At 47.2% G+C, this 17904-nt stretch overlaps 1 protein-coding gene across 1 annotated transcript in view; it reads right to left on the bottom strand.

Annotated features, from left to right (window-relative positions):
* The window catches only part of SUPT6H (SPT6 homolog, histone chaperone and transcription elongation factor), a 60007-nt gene that overhangs the window by 34114 nt on the left and 7989 nt on the right, over positions 1 to 17904 (bottom strand). The window contains exons 2-12 of the mRNA XM_083172366.1: positions 17024 to 17160; positions 16015 to 16173; positions 15628 to 15698; positions 15247 to 15442; positions 14377 to 14461; positions 7087 to 7357; positions 6673 to 6774; positions 1636 to 1752; positions 1421 to 1510; positions 811 to 953; positions 547 to 695 (exon numbers count right to left, since the gene is read on the bottom strand). Coding sequence (XP_083028492.1) covers positions 547 to 695; positions 811 to 953; positions 1421 to 1510; positions 1636 to 1752; positions 6673 to 6774; positions 7087 to 7357; positions 14377 to 14461; positions 15247 to 15442; positions 15628 to 15698; positions 16015 to 16173; positions 17024 to 17129 — 1489 coding nt within the window. The 5' untranslated portion in view covers positions 17130 to 17160. The remainder of the gene's footprint in view (positions 1 to 546; positions 696 to 810; positions 954 to 1420; positions 1511 to 1635; positions 1753 to 6672; positions 6775 to 7086; positions 7358 to 14376; positions 14462 to 15246; positions 15443 to 15627; positions 15699 to 16014; positions 16174 to 17023; positions 17161 to 17904) is intronic.

Here is a 17904-nt window from a genome sequence, read left to right as displayed (position 1 = left end):
GAAAGTGTGGCGAGCGCAGCGAACCACCGAGCCCGAAGCGTGGCGAGCCCCGTGAGGGGACGCGGATACCTTCACAGGTATCTGTGTCCCCTCGCGGGCTTCGCTGCACTCGCCACACTTTCTATTCTCAACTCCACGCCGACGTGGATAGTGGGGGAATGAAAAGGTCGTAGGACGCGTACCGCCGCCCCTCGCGGGCTTGCCACGCTTCGGGTTGGCGTTGATAGTGGGGGTGGTAGTGTGAAAAATGACATTTGGGGTGCATTTTACATGATTTCAACTCATGCCCATAATTTCAGTGAAAAATGACATTGCATCGCATCAGATCGCATGCGATCTCAAGCGATGCGATTTTTCCGTATACGATGCCCATCGTGGGAGCCGTGATTCTACACAAGTACCCATACTTTTTGTACTGTGTGATGCGATGTTCGCGGGAGCGCGCATCGCACGCTGCTATTGCAGTGTGTATGGGGACCTTAAGACACTTTTATATTGTGTTATTGCATATATTTTCATGCTGTTAATATTATAAGACACACAAACCTTCCTCATCTCCCTCCTCAGGGATGCGTTTTAGCTTCTTCTGGCTGGACTTTGCTGCATTCTGCATCCTGGGAATATCTCTCCCATAGTACAGCAAGAAGTGGTTATAGACGTCCTTTAGTTCATCCATTGACCGGACATCTTTCAACCTATATAAGCAAATTTCACATTTAAATATATCTGTATAGATCATACTCCGGCTCTGTGTCTCAGAGGTTGCTTTAAATCTTTGAAACTAGTTTGAAAAGACAAAAAGATAATCACCTCTCCATATCACTGGTATCTAACGGGCGTATTTCATCTGCTAACGGCTTGTCTGGATCCGCAGAGATCTGCTCATATTGGTAGGCCTGCATCTTCTGAAACAAACGCATCAGATTCTGCTTTCGCAACTTCAGCTGGGTCCACTATGGAAAAAAAACACAATTATCAGTAAAAAAACACACACACACACACACACACACACACACACACACACACACACACACACACACACACACACACACACACACACACACACACACACACACACACACACACACACACACACACACACCTGGAGATCACCATTTTTTATTTTTAGAAGACTTTATTTTTGAAAGACTTTAGCCCATGTAGAAACGGATACTCCCTTAGAAATTGGGAATTAAAGGGTCTTCTATTTCCCATTTTAATTAAAAAAAAAAAAAAAAAATAATCGTATTTTTCGAACCAATTGACAAGACAGAACAAGAGAAAAAAAGGTCCCTGAAGTAATATAACCCTGTACCAGAAGCGGTTTATGAACTAGAGAAATTCTCACCATACTTAATTCCAGAACTGGGTTCCCACTCCTCTTAGTCCATATTCATTATACTGAGAGATAAGCATTTACCTTTTCATCCCACTGCCAAACACGCCACAAGTCATTAATGTTGAGCTCTGGTTCCACATACTCTTTCCTGTAGAATGCAATAAAGGGCACCTGTGTAATCATGGAAAGATATAGAAACATTATGAGGAAACATGAAAACAATTTGCCACATGACACTCAATGCAAACAATATATAAAGTATGGCTGACCGACTTGTATATCTATAGTTCACACACCTCAAAGTGCTGATTCCTCATGAAATTTAGAGCTTCCCTGATCTTCTGTATGGTGCTAGGTCCTTTGCGGCTGAAGCTGCTGCCAGCCTGTACTCGTTCAAGGTAATCAGAAGTTTCCTATTAAAGTAAGAAAACAAAAAGGGTTACACCTTTACAAACTATTGAGAGGGAAGCTTGCTGACTAAAGTGAAGCTTGATTACTTAAGTGAGTTGGAAACTGAAGCAGGTGAGTTAGAATACTGAAAAAGGTGAGTTTGAACACAGTCTAAAATTTCATCTTCTATTTTATTGTAATATATTCATCTTCTTTCTATCCTATTGTAACCTGTTGCTCAATTTTGACAGTTAATTCATTTTATCTATATTTTTTCCAACATTGTATTTCATTTTACTCATTCACTATTATCTTCTCTTATCTTTGCCACACATTTATTGCACTCTGTTTCCCTCTTCACGCCTGCTCACATTTGCCTCACTTCTGACCTTCTCTGTTCCCTTCATCTTCTCACTTGTTGCTGTTTCATACTTAATTGGATTACTCAATCAACCTGATTTTACCCACTTGTCTCCTCTCTGACAGTAGTTCCTTGCCTCTTACCTTCTCTCTCACTCTGTTTTCTACCACATCCTCGCAAATCTACTACAGACGCTGTCTGTCCTCCCAAATCCCTCTGTCTGCTTTCACTAACCTACCCTCTCACCTTCGGTTCCTCATGGCTGTTAATGTCTCAACTTCACTTTCTCCAACTGCTCCTCCCCCCTCCCATCCCATACCTATCCTGACCACTCGCCCCCGCACCCCCACCCTCCCAACGACCCCCCCTCGCTTCTGCAATCCCAAAAACCTTATCCAAATAAATACACAACCCACCCCCCCTCTTTCCTGTGCACTATGGAACGCCAGATCCATCTGCAACAAACTCCCTGCCATCCATGACCTATTCATCTCTAGAGCATTCCACCTCCTTGCTATCACCGAGACCTGGCTCTCCACCTCTGATTCTGTCTCTCCGGCTGCTCTCTCCCACGGTGGCCTCTCTTTCTCTCACACTCCCAGGCCGGACGGTCGCCAAGGTGGCGGCGTGGGATTTCTCCTCTCAGCCTCATGCACCCACAGTGTCATTCACCCTGAACCCTCTCTCCTTTTCTCCTCCTTTGAGTCTCACTCTGTCTATACTACCCCTAAGACCTCCGTGTTGCTGCAATCTACCGCCCCCCTGGCCCTATCTCCCAATTTCTTGACAACTTCGCCGCCTGGCTCCCACACTTCCTCTCCTCTGACCTGCCATCTGTCATTCTTGGTGACTTTAACATCCCTTTGGATAACCCTGCTGATCCTGGCACCTCCAAACTCCTCTCTCTCTGCTCCTCTCTTGGCCTATCTCAGTGGACTACCTCTCCCACCCACATCCAAGGACACTCCCTCGATCTCGTCTTCTCTCGCTCTTGTTCCCTTACTTACACTATCTCGTCTTTTCCTCTTTCTGACCATCACCTCATCTCCTTCTCCCTCACTGCTTCCCCCTTTCCCACTCCCCCTCCCAAGCGCATTGTCTCACGGCATAACGTCAACACACTTGATCTTGCTGCCTTCTCAAACACGCTGTGTCCTCTTCTCGCCCCAATCACCGCCATGTCCTGCCCGAACCTCGCCGCCTCCCTCTATAATGACACCCTATCTTCGGCATTGGACTCTGCCTGCCCTCCATCCTCTATCCCCCTTCGATGCTCCAACCCCCAACCGTGGCACTCGCCTATCACCCGATTCCTTAAAAAGTGCTCTCGCACTGCTGAGCGCTTCTGGAAGAAATCACGCTCCCTCGCGGATTATCTCCATTTCAAATTCATTCTTTCCTCCTTCAGCTCTGCCCTTGCTCTGGCCAAGGAATCCTACTTTAAGTCCCTCATCCTTTCCCAATCATCCAATCCCCGCAGGCTCTTCGCCACCTTCAACTCCTTGCTCTCCCCCCTTCCTCCAGCTCTTCCGTCCTCCATCGTAGCCGCTGATTTTGCTACCTACTTTTCAACCAAAATCTCCTCTCTCAGGACTGCCATCACTGCTGCCATGACCTCACCCTCTCCCTCCTCCCCTCCTGCATCCCCACTCCCCTCCTTCCAACCCCTGTCCTCATTTTACCCCACCACTGCTGCTGAAGTCCACTCTATCCTTCAATCCGCATCTCCCTCCACCTGCCCGCTCGATCCTATCCCCTCCAATATTATCCGTCGTCTCAGTCCGTCAGTCTGCTCTCACCTGGCTCACCTCTTTAATCTTTCCCTATCCTCTGGGATCTTCCCTTCCTCCTTCAAACACGCTCTTGTCTCCCCAATTCTCAAAAAAACAAATCTGGACCCCAACTCTCCATCCAACTACAGGCCCATCTCCCTCCTCCCTTTTGCCTCCAAGCTCCTAGAACGTCTGACCTATCATCGTCTCCTAAGCCACCTTACTGCTAACTCCATTCTCGACCCCCTCCAATCCGGGTTCCGCCCTTTACATTCCACTGAAACTGCCCTGACCAAAGTCACTAACGATCTAATATCGGCTAAATCCAAAGGCCTCTTCTCTATCCTCATCCAGCTTGATCTGTCGGCTGCCTTTGACACTGTTGACCACCCTCTCCTGCTCAACACCCTCCGCTCCTTTGGCATCACTGGCACGGTATTCTCCTGGTTCACCTCATACCTCTCCGATCGCTCCTTCTCCGTCTCCACTCCGAGCTCCTCCTCTCCTACTACCCCGCAGCCAGTCGGTGTTCCCCAAGGGTCTGTCCTTGGCCCTCTCCTCTTCTCTCTCTACACCACCTCTCTGGGCACCCTTATCAGCTCCTATGGTTTTCATTACCACCTTTATGCTGATGATACCCTAATCTATCTCTCTTCCCCCGACCTCTCCCCATCACTCCTGTCCAAGGTCTCCGAATGCCTCATGGCTATCTCAGCCTGGATGACCCAACGCTTCCTGAAGCTAAACATGGCTAAAACTGAACTTCTAATCTTCCATCCCCCGAACATCCCCTCTTCTCCCACTATCTCCATCAGTATTGGTGAAACCGAGATCACCTCCACCGACCAAACGCGCTGCCTCGGTGTCATCATTGACTCCTCCCTCTCTTTCACCCCCCACATTCGTGCTCTTTCACAGTCTTGCCGCTTTCACCTACGCAACATCTCACGCATCAGACCATTCCTCTCCACTGACGCGACCAAAATTCTCATTCACTCTCTTGTCATCTCCCGCCTTGACTACTGCAACATCCTTCTCTCTGGGCTACCTCTCACCCGCCTCGCACCTCTTCAATCCATTCTTAACGCTGCTTCTAGGCTCATCTTCCTCTCCCGCCGCTCTACCTCCGCCTCCCCCCTCTGTCTATCTCTTCACTGGCTCCCCATTCCTTTCCGAGTTCTCTTTAAACTCCTCACCACCACCTACAAGGCTCTCTCCTCCTCCACAGCTCCTTACCTCTGTTCACTGATCTCTATCCACACTCCCTCCCGTCCTCTTCGCTCCATCACTGACCGCCGACTGACCTCTCACCTAATCACCTCCTCCCACTCCCGTGTCCAAGACTTCTCTCGCGCTGCCCCCCTGCACTGGAACAACCTCCCGCCACCCATCAGGCTTTCGGATTCCCTTACCTCCTTCAAGCGCTCCCTCAAAACCCACTTTTTTCGACTAGCCTATCCCTCCTCCTAACCTCTTTTGATCCTCCTATCCTGCCTCCGTTCCCCTCCGTTCCTACTTATCCTATTGTTTTTCGTTCGTCCACCCACCTATTTTTAGTATGTTAACTCTTATGAGTAGGGCCCTCCTTCCTCACGTACTCACCCTACCTCATTACCTCACCTGTCCTCCTGTCCTGTTCTTCCCTTCCTCTACTTCATCTTCAGTCTCCTCGACAATTTTGACACCTACTTCTGAACTGATGCTGATTTTAGTTCTACCAGCTATACCCCTATTTATACTGTATTTTTCAACACACCCTGTACGTTACCTCGTAATTTTTTTGTTTGATATGTACGGCGCTGCGGACACTTTGCGGCGCCTTATAAATAAACGTACTACTACTACTATTACAATGCTCTGCAGGACTTTGAATCCATTTCAATCAATTACAGCATGGATTGCTAATTTATTACCAGTTGTTTATATAGTGCACACATATTCCACAGCGCTGTACAGAGTATAGTTCAACATTCACATCAGTCCCTGCCCCAGTGGAGCTTACAATCTATATTTCCTACCACATGTACAAACACATTCATTCTAGGGTTAATTTTTGTTAGGAGCCAATTAACCTACCAGTTATTTTTAGACACACAGCTAAGCCCCGTACACAAGGGGGAAATATATTGCTCAGCAATATATTGCCCAGTTTCTCCTTTTCATCAGCGACCACAGATGGTCGCGGATGAAAAAGAAACTGCCGGGGAGCCCGGCAGTGGTAAATCAGCTGGTCGCAGGAGCATGTTCCTGCGACCAGCGATCACTACAGGGGTAAAAACGGGAGCGAGCACCTGGCGATATATCGCCGGTGCACACTCCCATCGCGGGCAATATGGTCGCTTAGCGACCATATTGCCCGCGATATTACACAAAATCGCCCCCGTGTGTACGCACCATTAGGGCCATGATGGGAAGCGAACCCATGACCATTACACCATCCTAATCTACATTTTGTCCAATGGTTTGCTCATGCTATTGCAATGACAAATAAGTCGGTTTACTGCATCATTTAATAGCGAGCCTAGCAAACATCTAGGCTTCAATGCTTTTTTTATGCTCCAACCATAGAGGTGGTAAACCTATGGTGGAATCAACTATAATAATCCTGAGAATGCAGTCTGCCAATTCAGTACGAATTGCGCTTCATGGCCCAGTGATGCTTCTAATTTTTAGTGAATGGGGACTATTGCTCAGCCCACACAATGATGGCCTCTGCTGGGATTACGTGGACATCCCACTTTAAAACATAGATGATGACAACAAGCATAATACATCTGGTAAGTGACAGCGTTTAAGTGTTGTTACACCACCTGTTGAGATATCGTCAGAGTTGCAAATGCGTTCCTGTAAATCCAGTCTGCCTCTTCTTCCAGCTCATCGTCTTCGGCAGATTTAACTGGTATGCTCCGCAGCTGCAAACAATACAATAATGTAATACAAGAGGCTGAACTAATACAGGAACAGTATTTCAAGCATCTTGTGGTTCTTCATCTTTTCTGAAACTACAAGTTATACCACCCTCCCAGCCACAAGTTACCAACTACCAAATCATTTGGTACATACTAAATCAAAGCATTGATTTCATAAGGGAAAACTTTACCCTATTGTCCATGGCTATACCACAATGAACCAAAAGAAATGGCGACAGTAATGTTAAAGTTATACAATAACTTAAGCAATTTCCATGTTAACAGGAGCTCGTCCCTGCTTCATAACATTTATACCTGGAACCGTTCTGGCAGGTCTGTGGTGCGGATCTCATTGTCCTGGTCAGTCAGATGGCTGCTCTCCAGTTCACTGGGTTCGTAAATTTCAAAGATGCTGCGTCGGCTCACGCGCTTCTTAGCAGTTTTCTTAGGTCGTACCCGTGTCTCACCTTCTCCTTCCTCATCTTCATAGTCATACCCTTCCATTTCCTCGTCATCCTCATTGTATTTTTCGAATTCTTCATAATCAAAATCTACACCGAAGATCTCTTGAGCTTCCTGTAAAGCACTAGTAAACACAAATAAGGAAATAAATGGTAACATTCAAATAAAACAGAAAAAAACCTCAGAACAGCATGCCGTATATCATTATGAAGCACTACATAAGTGGATGTCTATACAACAGGCTTCCATTCTCCTAGACAACCAGAGCACAGACATGGATAATTAGATGGACACTTTCTGTAGCAAGTAGTATACCAGCTCTTACCATTTTAAAAAGAGGATTTTGGTACTTACCGGTAAATCCATTTCTCTGAGATCAGCAGGGACCACTGGAATCACATCGGGTATTAGAGCTGGGAATGCTGGGAGCTAGGCACTTCTTAATATTAATTAGGGGATACTGGCTCCTCCCCTCTAAGACCCACAATCCCCCAGTGAGGAAATTGGCCCACCAGAGGAAAGGGTTACAGAAAACCATAAACAACCTAACCATACATACAACACGCGGGTACCGGACCGGGCCGCAACAGCAACCACAACAGGCAGAATCCAACAGCCGGGCGGGTGTCCAGTGGTCCCTGCTGATCTCAGAGAAATGGATTTGCCGGTAAGTACCAAAATCCTCTTTTCTCTGACATGCAGCAGGGACCACTGGAATCACATCGGGGAGGTTCCAAAGACCAAGCCCCGGGAGGGAGAGTGCTGAGGATTCTGTAGAACCAGACGACCAAAAGTTGAAGCCGAAGCTGCAAAGGTATCGAACTGGTAAAAACTTACAAACGTGTTCTGAGACGACCAAGTGGCCGCTCTGCAAAGCTGAGAGATAGAAGCCCCTCTCTCAGCGGCCCACGACGTACTCACTGATCTGGTAGAGTGCGCCGTCAAGGAGACAGGAGGCACCTGTCCCGCATGAAGATAAGCACTACGGATCGTCCACTTGATCCATCGTGCAATTGTCTGTTTTGACGCAGGCCACCCCCTGCGGAAAGCGTCATAGAGTACAAATAAGGAATCTGATTTGCGTATAGACCTGGTTCTTTTGACGTAAATCCGAAGAGCCCTGACCACATCCAAAGAGGATTGTTCCGGAGAATCTCCCTGGAAGGCCGGAACCACAATAGGCTGGTTAATGTGGTATGAAGATACCACCTTCGGAAGGAACCCGGCCTGAGTACGCAGTTCTGCTCTGTCCTCGTGGAAAATTAAATAAGGAGGCTTACAGGACAGAGCACTCAGCTCCGAAACCCGGCGAGCTGAGGCAAGGGCTAGCAAAACTACTGTTTTCCAGCACAAGAACTTCAGTTCCACTCTGTTCAGTGGCTCAAAGGTCTCAGACCTCAAGAAGGCTAGTACCAAATCCAGATCCCAAGGAGCTGTGGGAGGTACGAAGGGAGGCTGGACTCGAAGAACCCCCTGAAAAAATGTCTGTACCTCAGGCATGAGGGCTAATCTCTTCTGAAAAAGGACAGACAAGGCTGAGACCTGGACCTTAAGAGAACCCAGTCTCAGACCCCCGTCCAACCCTCTCTGTAAGAACAATAGAAGGCGGGACAATTTGAAGACTCGGAATGGCCAGCCCTTGGACTCGCACCAGCCCGCATATGAGCGCCATATTCTGTGATAATGCGTTGCTGAGGCCGGCTTTCGGGCCCTTAACATCGTTGGGATTACCGCTCTTGGAATTCCCCTTTCCCGCAAGACCTCGGTCTCAACAGCCACGCCGTCAAATGTAGCTGTGGCTGATTCTGATGAAAGAAGGGTCCTTGAAGGAGCAGATCCGGTCTGAGGGGCAATCGAACTGGCTCGTCTGCCAGTAACCTCTGGATGTCTGAGAACCACGTTCTGCGAGGCCACCAGGGCGCTATGAGAATAGCCTGCACTGGTTCCCTCTTGAGTCTCTTCAGTACCTGGCCCAGAAGTGGAAGTGGAGGGAACAGGTAGACAAAACTGAACTCCCACGGAGCTGACAGAGCGTCTGCCGCTATGGCCTGAGGGTCTCTTGTACGTGCCACGTATGCTGGTAGCTGGTGGTTCTTCTGAGACGCCATCAGGTCCACCTCGGGAACTCCCCACCTGTCTGTGAGCTCCCGAAACACCTCGGGGTTGAGAGACCACTCGCCTGGGTGTAGGTCCTCCCTGCTGAGGAAATCGGCCTCTAGAATTTCCCGGCCTGGAAGGAATACCGCCAGCAGAATTACTCCAGACCGTTCCGCCCACTGAAGAATCTTCCTTACTTCCTTCATGGCCATGCTGCTTCTCGTGCCGCCCTGCCTGTTCACATAGGCGACTGCCGTGGCATTGTCCGACCTTATCTTTATGTGTTGACCCTGAAGGAACTCCTGAGCCTCCAGCAGAGCATTGTATATGGCTCTGATCTCCAACACATTGATGGACAAGCGACTCTCCTGCAGGTCCCACCTGCCCTAGAGACAGAGGTGAAGCACTACGGCACCCCAGCCGCGGAGGCTTGCGTCCGTCGTCAAGACATCCAGTCCTGGACTGCAAACTGACGACCCTCTATCAAGTTCTTTCTGTGTCGCCACCACAGTAGTGAATGTCTCGCCTCGGCCGACAAGTGGATCCTTCTGTGAAGATTCAGGTGCGAGCCCGCACCCTTTCTGAGAAGATCCCACTGAAACGGTCTTGAGTGGAAACGTCCCCACGTCAGAGCTGGGAAGGCTGCCACCATCTTCCCCAGAAGTTGCGTGCACAGATGGAGGCTGATCTTCTGTGGAAGTAAGATCCTCTGAACTAGGAGCTAAATCGCCTGGACCTTGTCTTCCGGCAGGAAGACCCTCAGAGCCTCTGTGTCTAGCCAAAGACCTAGGAACAAGATCCTCCTGGATGGGACTAGAGAGGATTTCTTGAAATTCATTATCCACCCCAGGCTGGTGAGCGTCTGAGTAGTTAACCTTTCATGACTCTCCAGTAGCTCCCTCGTTGGAGCCTTGATTAGGAGATCGTCCAAATAGGGGATGATTGTCACCCCCTGACATCTGAGGTATGCAATGGCTACTGATAGAGTCTTTGTGAATACTCTGGGAGCTGACGATAATCCGAAGGGCAGAGCCCTGAACTGAAAATGATCCCGACCTATGGCAAAACGGAGAAAGGCCTGGTGAGAGATCCAAATCGGGATGTGTAGGTAAGCATCCTTGATATCCAAGGATATCATGAACGCCCCTGGTTCCAATGAAGCAATCACTGAGTGGATTGATTCCATCTTGAATGGTTGATATGAGACTAACAGATTCAAAGGCTTTAGGTTGAGAATGGGCCTGACTGACCCATCCGGCTTGGGAACTACAAAGAGGGTTGAGTAGTACCCGGTGTTCCTCTGAGCTGCTGGGACTGGCATGATGACCTGAGCCTCCAGCAAGATCCGAATGGCCTCTAGCAGGCTCGTTCTCTTTTCCTGAGATGTTGGTAGAGCCGTTGTGAAGAGCCGTACCGGAGGAGTGGCCTCGAACTGAATACGGTACCCCTCTGAAAGGGTTGGGATCATTTGGTCTATTGCATTATGGTCGAAAGTCATTAGGTCGAATCCATTAGGTCGACATGCTAAAAGGTCGACATGCTAAAAGGTCGACATGCTAAAAGGTCGACATGCTAAAAGGTCGACATGCTAAAAGGTCGACATGCTAAAAGGTCGACATAATTCTAGGTCGAAAGGTCATTAGTTCGACAAGGTCATTAGTTCGACATTGTCTATGTCGACATTCACAAGGTCGACATGGGGTTTTTCACTGTTTTTTTACCTGAATGTCAACACAGTCGACATGGACACAGTTTAAAGTGAACTGCATCCCCTCGCATCGCTCGCTGCGCTCGCAATGCGTCGGGCACGGTGCCTCGCTGCGCTCGGCACACTATTTTATTCTCCCACCACGCCCTAGTGGATGGTAGGGCATGAAATACCGCCTGTCGGCACATGTTGGCTCAAAAAAACAGTGAAAAACTCCATGTCGACCTTGTGAATGTCGACATAGACAATGTCGAACTAATGACCTTGTCGAACTAATGACCTTTCTAACTAAAATCATGTCGACCTTTTCCCATGTCGACCTTTTAGCATGTCGACCTAATGGATTCGACCTAATGACTGTCGACCATAATGCAGTAGACCAAATGACTGCATCCCCTCTGAAACTACCCTTCGAACCCAAGGATCCTCCGAAAGGGAGAACCATTGGGTTCCGAAGGCCAACAGACGGGCACCTACCGGTAAACTGCTGACGGAAGCTGGTAAACCATCATGCCACCGGCTTCTGCTGGGGCTTAGGTTCCTGGACTCTTGGAGCGGCCTGAGGACGGGTTTTGGCTCTGGAACCTCTGGATGACTGGAAGCCTCTTCCTCTGCCCCGGAAGGGGCGCTGAGTCCGAAAGGACTGAAAAGACGGACCTGCGAACTGTCGTCTAGGAGGGGGAGGAGCTGCAGACGGTAGGAAAGCCGACTTCCCCCCCGTCGCTTGTGAGATCCATTTATCTAATTCAGGGCCGAAGAGGATGTCCCCAGAAAAGGGAAGACCCTCCACAGCCCTCTTAGATTTCGCGTCCGCCTGCCAAGAGCGAAGCCAGAGGGCTCGCCGCGCAGAAATGGTGCTTGCTGAGATTCTAGAAGAGATCAAGGATACATCCTTAGCCGCCTCTCCTAAGAACATAGCAGACTCCCTAATGTGTTCTGCTAAGCAGCGTATCTCATCCATAGGCATACCTGCCTCCAAACCCTCGATGATTAACTCCGCCCATTTGACATTTGCCCTATTTACCCAGGCCGAAACTATTGCCGGTCTGAGCTGAGTCCCTGCTGCTACATAAATGGCCTTGAGAGTAGCCTCCATCTTTCTATCAGAGGGATCCTTCAAGGCCGAAGCCCCCGGGACTGGCAGTGTCGTCTTCTTGGACAGCCGGGAAACAGAGGTGTCCACCGGAGGCGGAGTCTCCCACTTGCTTAGGGCGGCTGGCTCAAAGGGATACAGAGAAATAAAACGTCTGGGAATCTGGAACCGTTTGTCCGGGTTCCTCCATGCTGCCACAAGCTGATCCTGATTTGGGCAGGGAAAGACTACTGATGCTTTCTGAACCCCACCAAACAGATCAAATTCCTGCGGCTCTGGTCTGGGATCCTCCGGTAAACGAAGAACCTCCTTTACCGCCATAATAAGAGCCTCTATCCCTAAAGGAGTAGGTTCTTCCTCAGGAATGACATCCTGAACCTCTTCCCATTCACCATCCTCCATTTCGTGAAATGGATCCTGTTCCTCCTCTAAATCATCCTCCACAATAATAGCCTGATAAGGTCGCTTATTGCTGGATGTGGAAGGCCTCTCTGGTCTGTTCATGGAGCTAGCTAACCCCTCCACAGACCTTGCTAGGGCTGTAGCCCATGAAGGCTCAGCTCTGCGAGCCAGCGCCAACTCAGAAGTGAGTTTTGACATAGTTCCCACTAAGGTTGAGGCCCACTGGGGCGCCTGAGACCCCGCCAGTGATGCAGATTCAGCACCTGAACATGACTGACAAACAGTAGCATTACCCTCAGCTGTGTATTGAGAAAACTTTGCTGTGCAAACAGTACAAGCGAAAACCTTCTGGGAGGCTTTGGACTTGCCCGTCATGATCCCTGCTCGCCCGGTCCAATACAGCGTGCGATACAGAATCTTACACACACACACACACACACACACACACACACACACACACACACACACACACACACTGAGTACAGATACACCTCTCACAAGCCAAAAACCTCAGGGTTCCGTGAGACCTGGAGGAGAATGAGCCCTGTTACACCAAGACCAATACAGCGCAACACGCTGTGTCAGTGATAAACCTCTTTCAGAGCCTTCTAAGCTGCAGTCACCTGTGAACAGGAAAGAGTCAGCCTTACTGTGTATCTGCGTAATGGCCGCGCCATGCCCGCCTCAAGCGTGTCCCCTCTCCCTCTTACCTAGCCAGCGTGTGCAGACCTGACAGCGCCCAGAGCCACCCGCTTGATAGCGCTCCTCCGTGTAACGGCACCGGCACTTAGATCTGCCGCGTGAGACCTGTACACGAGGAAGCGCCGTCTGTCAAGATGGCGGCGCCTCACAGCGCTGCAGGGAACCGCGTACAGCGCGGCAGACGGGGAGCAGGGGACGGCGTGTGGAAAGAGCTCTCAGCGCCTACTCACCACCGGAGGCTTCCACGTCGTGACTGGCGTCCCCTTTGCTGGAGGGGCGGCAGGAGCACGGAACTCGTGCAGGCAGGCACCTTTAGCGAGGTCCTGACTGACGACCTGGATCTCCAGGGGCGCTGAATACCCGGACCCACACCTTTCAATAGGTGGGGAAGGGATTCACAACTACTACCAAGTAAAAAGTACTTGTAAAAAAAATATATCTAGCAAAAAGCTTGAAAAAAAGTGCAGGAGCAGAAAAACTGTGACCTAACTCCCTGGCACAATTTTCTCACTGGGGGATTGTGGGTCTTAGAGGGGAGGAGCCAGTATCCCCTAATTAATATTAAGAAGTGCCTAGCTCCCAGCATTCCCAGCTCTAATACCCGATGTGATTCCAGTGGTCCCTGCTGCATGTCAGAGAAATTTACATACACTGTTCAATATCAGTAATTGCAGCAAGAGACTTACAGCTTTGTAAATGGATTTAGTGTCTTGAAAAGGAGAAAAAGTGACCAAAAATGTTAACCATTTATGACAATGGGGGGGGGGGGGGTTAGCCCTTTGAGTGCCAACATCTCTGTAATATATTTTAAAAAATGCCAGCGTCGCTCAAATTTGTCATATAAACTCAGATAAACAAAAGATATTTCCTACATAAGGTCACCATTACAGGTCATTATGGCAATTTTGACACCTATTTTGGCCAAATTTACTTGGCACTCAAAGGGTTAAGTATTCAATCACATTTGGAGCTAGAAGCAAACCAATAAGCCTTCCAAGTTTTTTGGTCCTGAAACCTAGCTACATGTATATGGGGAATTAAGCCCATAAACTCAGCCGCCTGCTGCTTCTCCGCCAGCCCCCCAGATAGCAAATGTTGAAAGTTTGTATATATAAAAAAAAAAAATTGTCAAATGACTTACGCATCAGCATATCCCGGAAGTTTCTTCCTCCATTTGGGTTTTTTCAATGGCTGCCCATCATCATCAACAATAAAATCGTCAATGTCTGCAATGTAACAAAGGACATTTGTAGTTATTGGCAAGGAGCAGCATTGTTATGTGCAGGAAAGTGGTGGCTTGGTGGGGCCAATCTAACATTGTCTATTCAATCAGTTTTGTACTATGCTAAGACTTGTCTGCTGTATGATCTTCAGTTATTGTGGAGCTAAATGTCACAACAAGACTTGTCCAAGCTGTTAGTACATGCTGAACTTTTGCTTCAATAATAGCTTGAAAACATTTGTCTCCTTTTCACCATGATTGGTTATATAGTAATTCCCCTCCCTTGGGCTGTCAGGATTTTTTTGGGTGGACAAAGAAAGTATCTAAATCAGGGAACGTGGTGATGCCAGCTGTTTATTGGTTATAGGATGGTATATTTGTCTTTTGTACGGGGGCAGTGTACAAAGACCTTATGTACATACTATATTATATACTAATTGTGGTTATACTGTGCAATAAACTACATCAGTAGTTAGGTGGCACCACCATGTTTCCAAATGACAACAACCTTTGCACTGCTTATATAATCCTCCGGGTCCACAAAGAAGAATGAAACACTGCTTTCATGAGTTGCCTGGAACTATATCTATATGGCTCTCATGACGGCTTAGAATACATAGTATATTAGAAGATCAATGACTGGCCACTTTGTATAATTCTGCTGATGATTAGAAGCTATGTACATTTTTTTTTTTTTTAAATCCAACTTCCTGGCTACTGGGCCATGCTGTATTATTATGAATAATTAAAACAATGGTTAGTTTGCCTAGGTTTAGAATAAACCCTTACCAGATTCCTCTTCCTCCTCTTCTTCCTCCTCCTCATGGGCAATGATGGGCTGTTCCACCACAGACTCATGCCTGCCATCGTCTTCACCATCCTGGAAAATTTCCTCAGAAATTGCCTCTTTTTCACGCTCTTCCTTTCCAGCATCTTCTTCCTCATCTTCATCATCAGACATCTTTTTCACTCGCCTGAACTTTTGCTATAGCAGGAGATGGCTGATTAACTATAGCTCTTGTGTATGGAGAACAATTTCTATCACTCTCCCTCTCTATACAATTCCAAATGAAAACCAGTTCTATTAATAAAATGCACATCATGTGACATTACAGAATATCAGGTATTAAGCACAGCCTGATGATTTAAGGCAAGGACTTCTATACTTACACGCTTCACTTTGACACCCAAGTTTTCCTCAATAAGATCAAAATCATCATCTTCCAATCGGTCATCAAACGCTACAAAATGTATGAAGAAAAATTAGAGTCTGTCTGTCTGTCTTTCTTCAATGTAGTACACTTTGGGTGAAATGTAATAGGGTGAGAGAATCAGAAAGTGAGACATTTGGCAAGAAATCCCAAGGGTGGTTTTTTTTTTTTTAAATGGCAATCAGTTACACTATAAAACTAGTTTGATTTTGCAGTGTAAATGATTGCCGCTTTAAAAAAAAGATGGGAATTCTTATCAAATCTCTCACTTTCTGATTCTCTCATCCTATTACATTTCCCCCCATGTATCAGTGCACTCTATAGGTATCATTGAGTACAGACTTACTGCGTTTCCTGACTTTGTGGCCAATTTCATCTTCTGAGCCTCCAGACTCACTTCCTCCTTCCTCTTCTTCCTCCTCATCCTCATCATCGTCATCATTGATAAAACCCTTCAAGTTCCCTTGTTCATCCTGGTCATCCAGATTTTCCTCCTCTTCCTCATCTAGATAAAAAAAAAAAAAAAAAAAATGAGATTGTGTACTAATACCATGGTGTAAAAAAAACAAACAAACAAAAAAAAACATTCAAACTGCAACTCTATCTGAAATTGCTTAATACAGATAGAGTGGAATTTGAAATAACTGCCTAGGTGCCGATATCAATAACTAAAAAGAACCGCAAGGGTACAAGCTGACAACTGAAAGAATTGTAAAACCTCATAGTTCCTCCGGGCTTCTGCGGCATAAAGGGGAGAAACTTAAGATTTTGGCGCCAAATGTGGAAGTGCCCATTCTCTTACCATCCCACTCTATACCCCAATGTATCCAGAGTTCCTCAAATACAGATGAGCTGGTAGATCACATATTCAAGAATAAAGTGATCAAAATGTTGGATGCATTTTTAGTATATTTATAAACAAAAAAACACATTAAAATTGATGTATCTGGTTGAGGTAAACAAATGGTGGGTTGTTTTCAACCCTTCAGGAGATAGATCCCTGTTAAAAGAGAAGAATTTGCCTCTCCATGGTCTCAGCATCACACTCCTCTAGCACTCAGTCCAGGGCCTCTCATAGACCTAGAATCATTGAATGGGGAGACCATGACTAACTGGAGAATAGCAGAAAGCACCATGCAGCATGATAGCACAAAGCTTGCACATGCGAGACAAATGGCCAGCACATATATGGCTCTAATTCTCCAGAGCCCTGTGGTGGTGCAAAATTTCTTCCCACAAAAGCCTCCAAACGTAATTTAGCTGTTAATGCTTGCTGGTAATGCCTTCCCAAATAACATAGTGGTGCCGGCCAATGATAATGACCACTTTTTTTGGACTCCATCAATAAAACTCACCATCCTCCTCTTCCACAAACTTCTTGGTGGTTCTTTGTACAACCTCCCCATCTTCAGTGTACTCTTCCTCAGACTCTTCGGCCTCACTTTCTACAAAGTCTGACATGGTTCTTTCTTTACTTTTGCAGCTAGGTTCCCTAAAAGCAAACAAACTGTTAGAGGTCATTACAGAAGACTGAATTAGCATGATATTATTTAAGAAACAGACACCTGTAGTTCCCTTTCTCAATGTAAGATAAACTTATCAAGAGTTATCACCTGTGTCCTCCCTGACCAGTAGAACTCTTCCTAGTTTCACACAGCAGCAAGGTGTAAGTGGTTGATTGTACTCTTATAGCCAGTGATGAGGATAAGTGATAAAATAGAGCGTTATAAAACAACCAACCAAATGGCTCCTGCCTGACATTTTTCAAACACTGTGCCAAAAAAGAAAAGATTGGGATAAGCCTACTATCGGCGCCACTGGTGAGGAGAGGAAAGTAATCAAGAAATTTGCATCCCTTATAGGGAAGTACCGTTCCTCTTCTCCGTACGGGTCAATCAGGGGTTATTGCACTATATGCATTTCCTTTACACATTTGTTTCATATAAACTGGACAAAATACCCTGAGAACAGGATAGGACTTCTTGTCTTTCTGGTTAACCCCTGATTGACCCGTACGGAGAAGAGGAACGGTACTTCCCTATAAGGGATGCACATTTCTTGATTAATTTCCTCTCCTCACCAGTGGCGCCGATAGTGGGCTTATCCCAATCTTTTTGGCACGATCTTAAAACAGGTGGGAGGGCACCTAAAGGGATCAACCCCATAGGCAGCCTATTGCGCACTGGAAGGGACTTATACACCTCCTATTTTTATTTTTCAAACACTGTCTGCGACA

Source organism: Crinia signifera, chromosome 2, assembly GCF_055691185.1.
Source record: "Crinia signifera chromosome 2, ASM5569118v1, whole genome shotgun sequence".
Classification (NCBI taxonomy): domain Eukaryota; kingdom Metazoa; phylum Chordata; class Amphibia; order Anura; family Myobatrachidae; genus Crinia; species Crinia signifera.
Note: the sequence above shows the minus strand (reverse complement) of the source record. Positions and strands in the feature narration are given on the sequence as shown.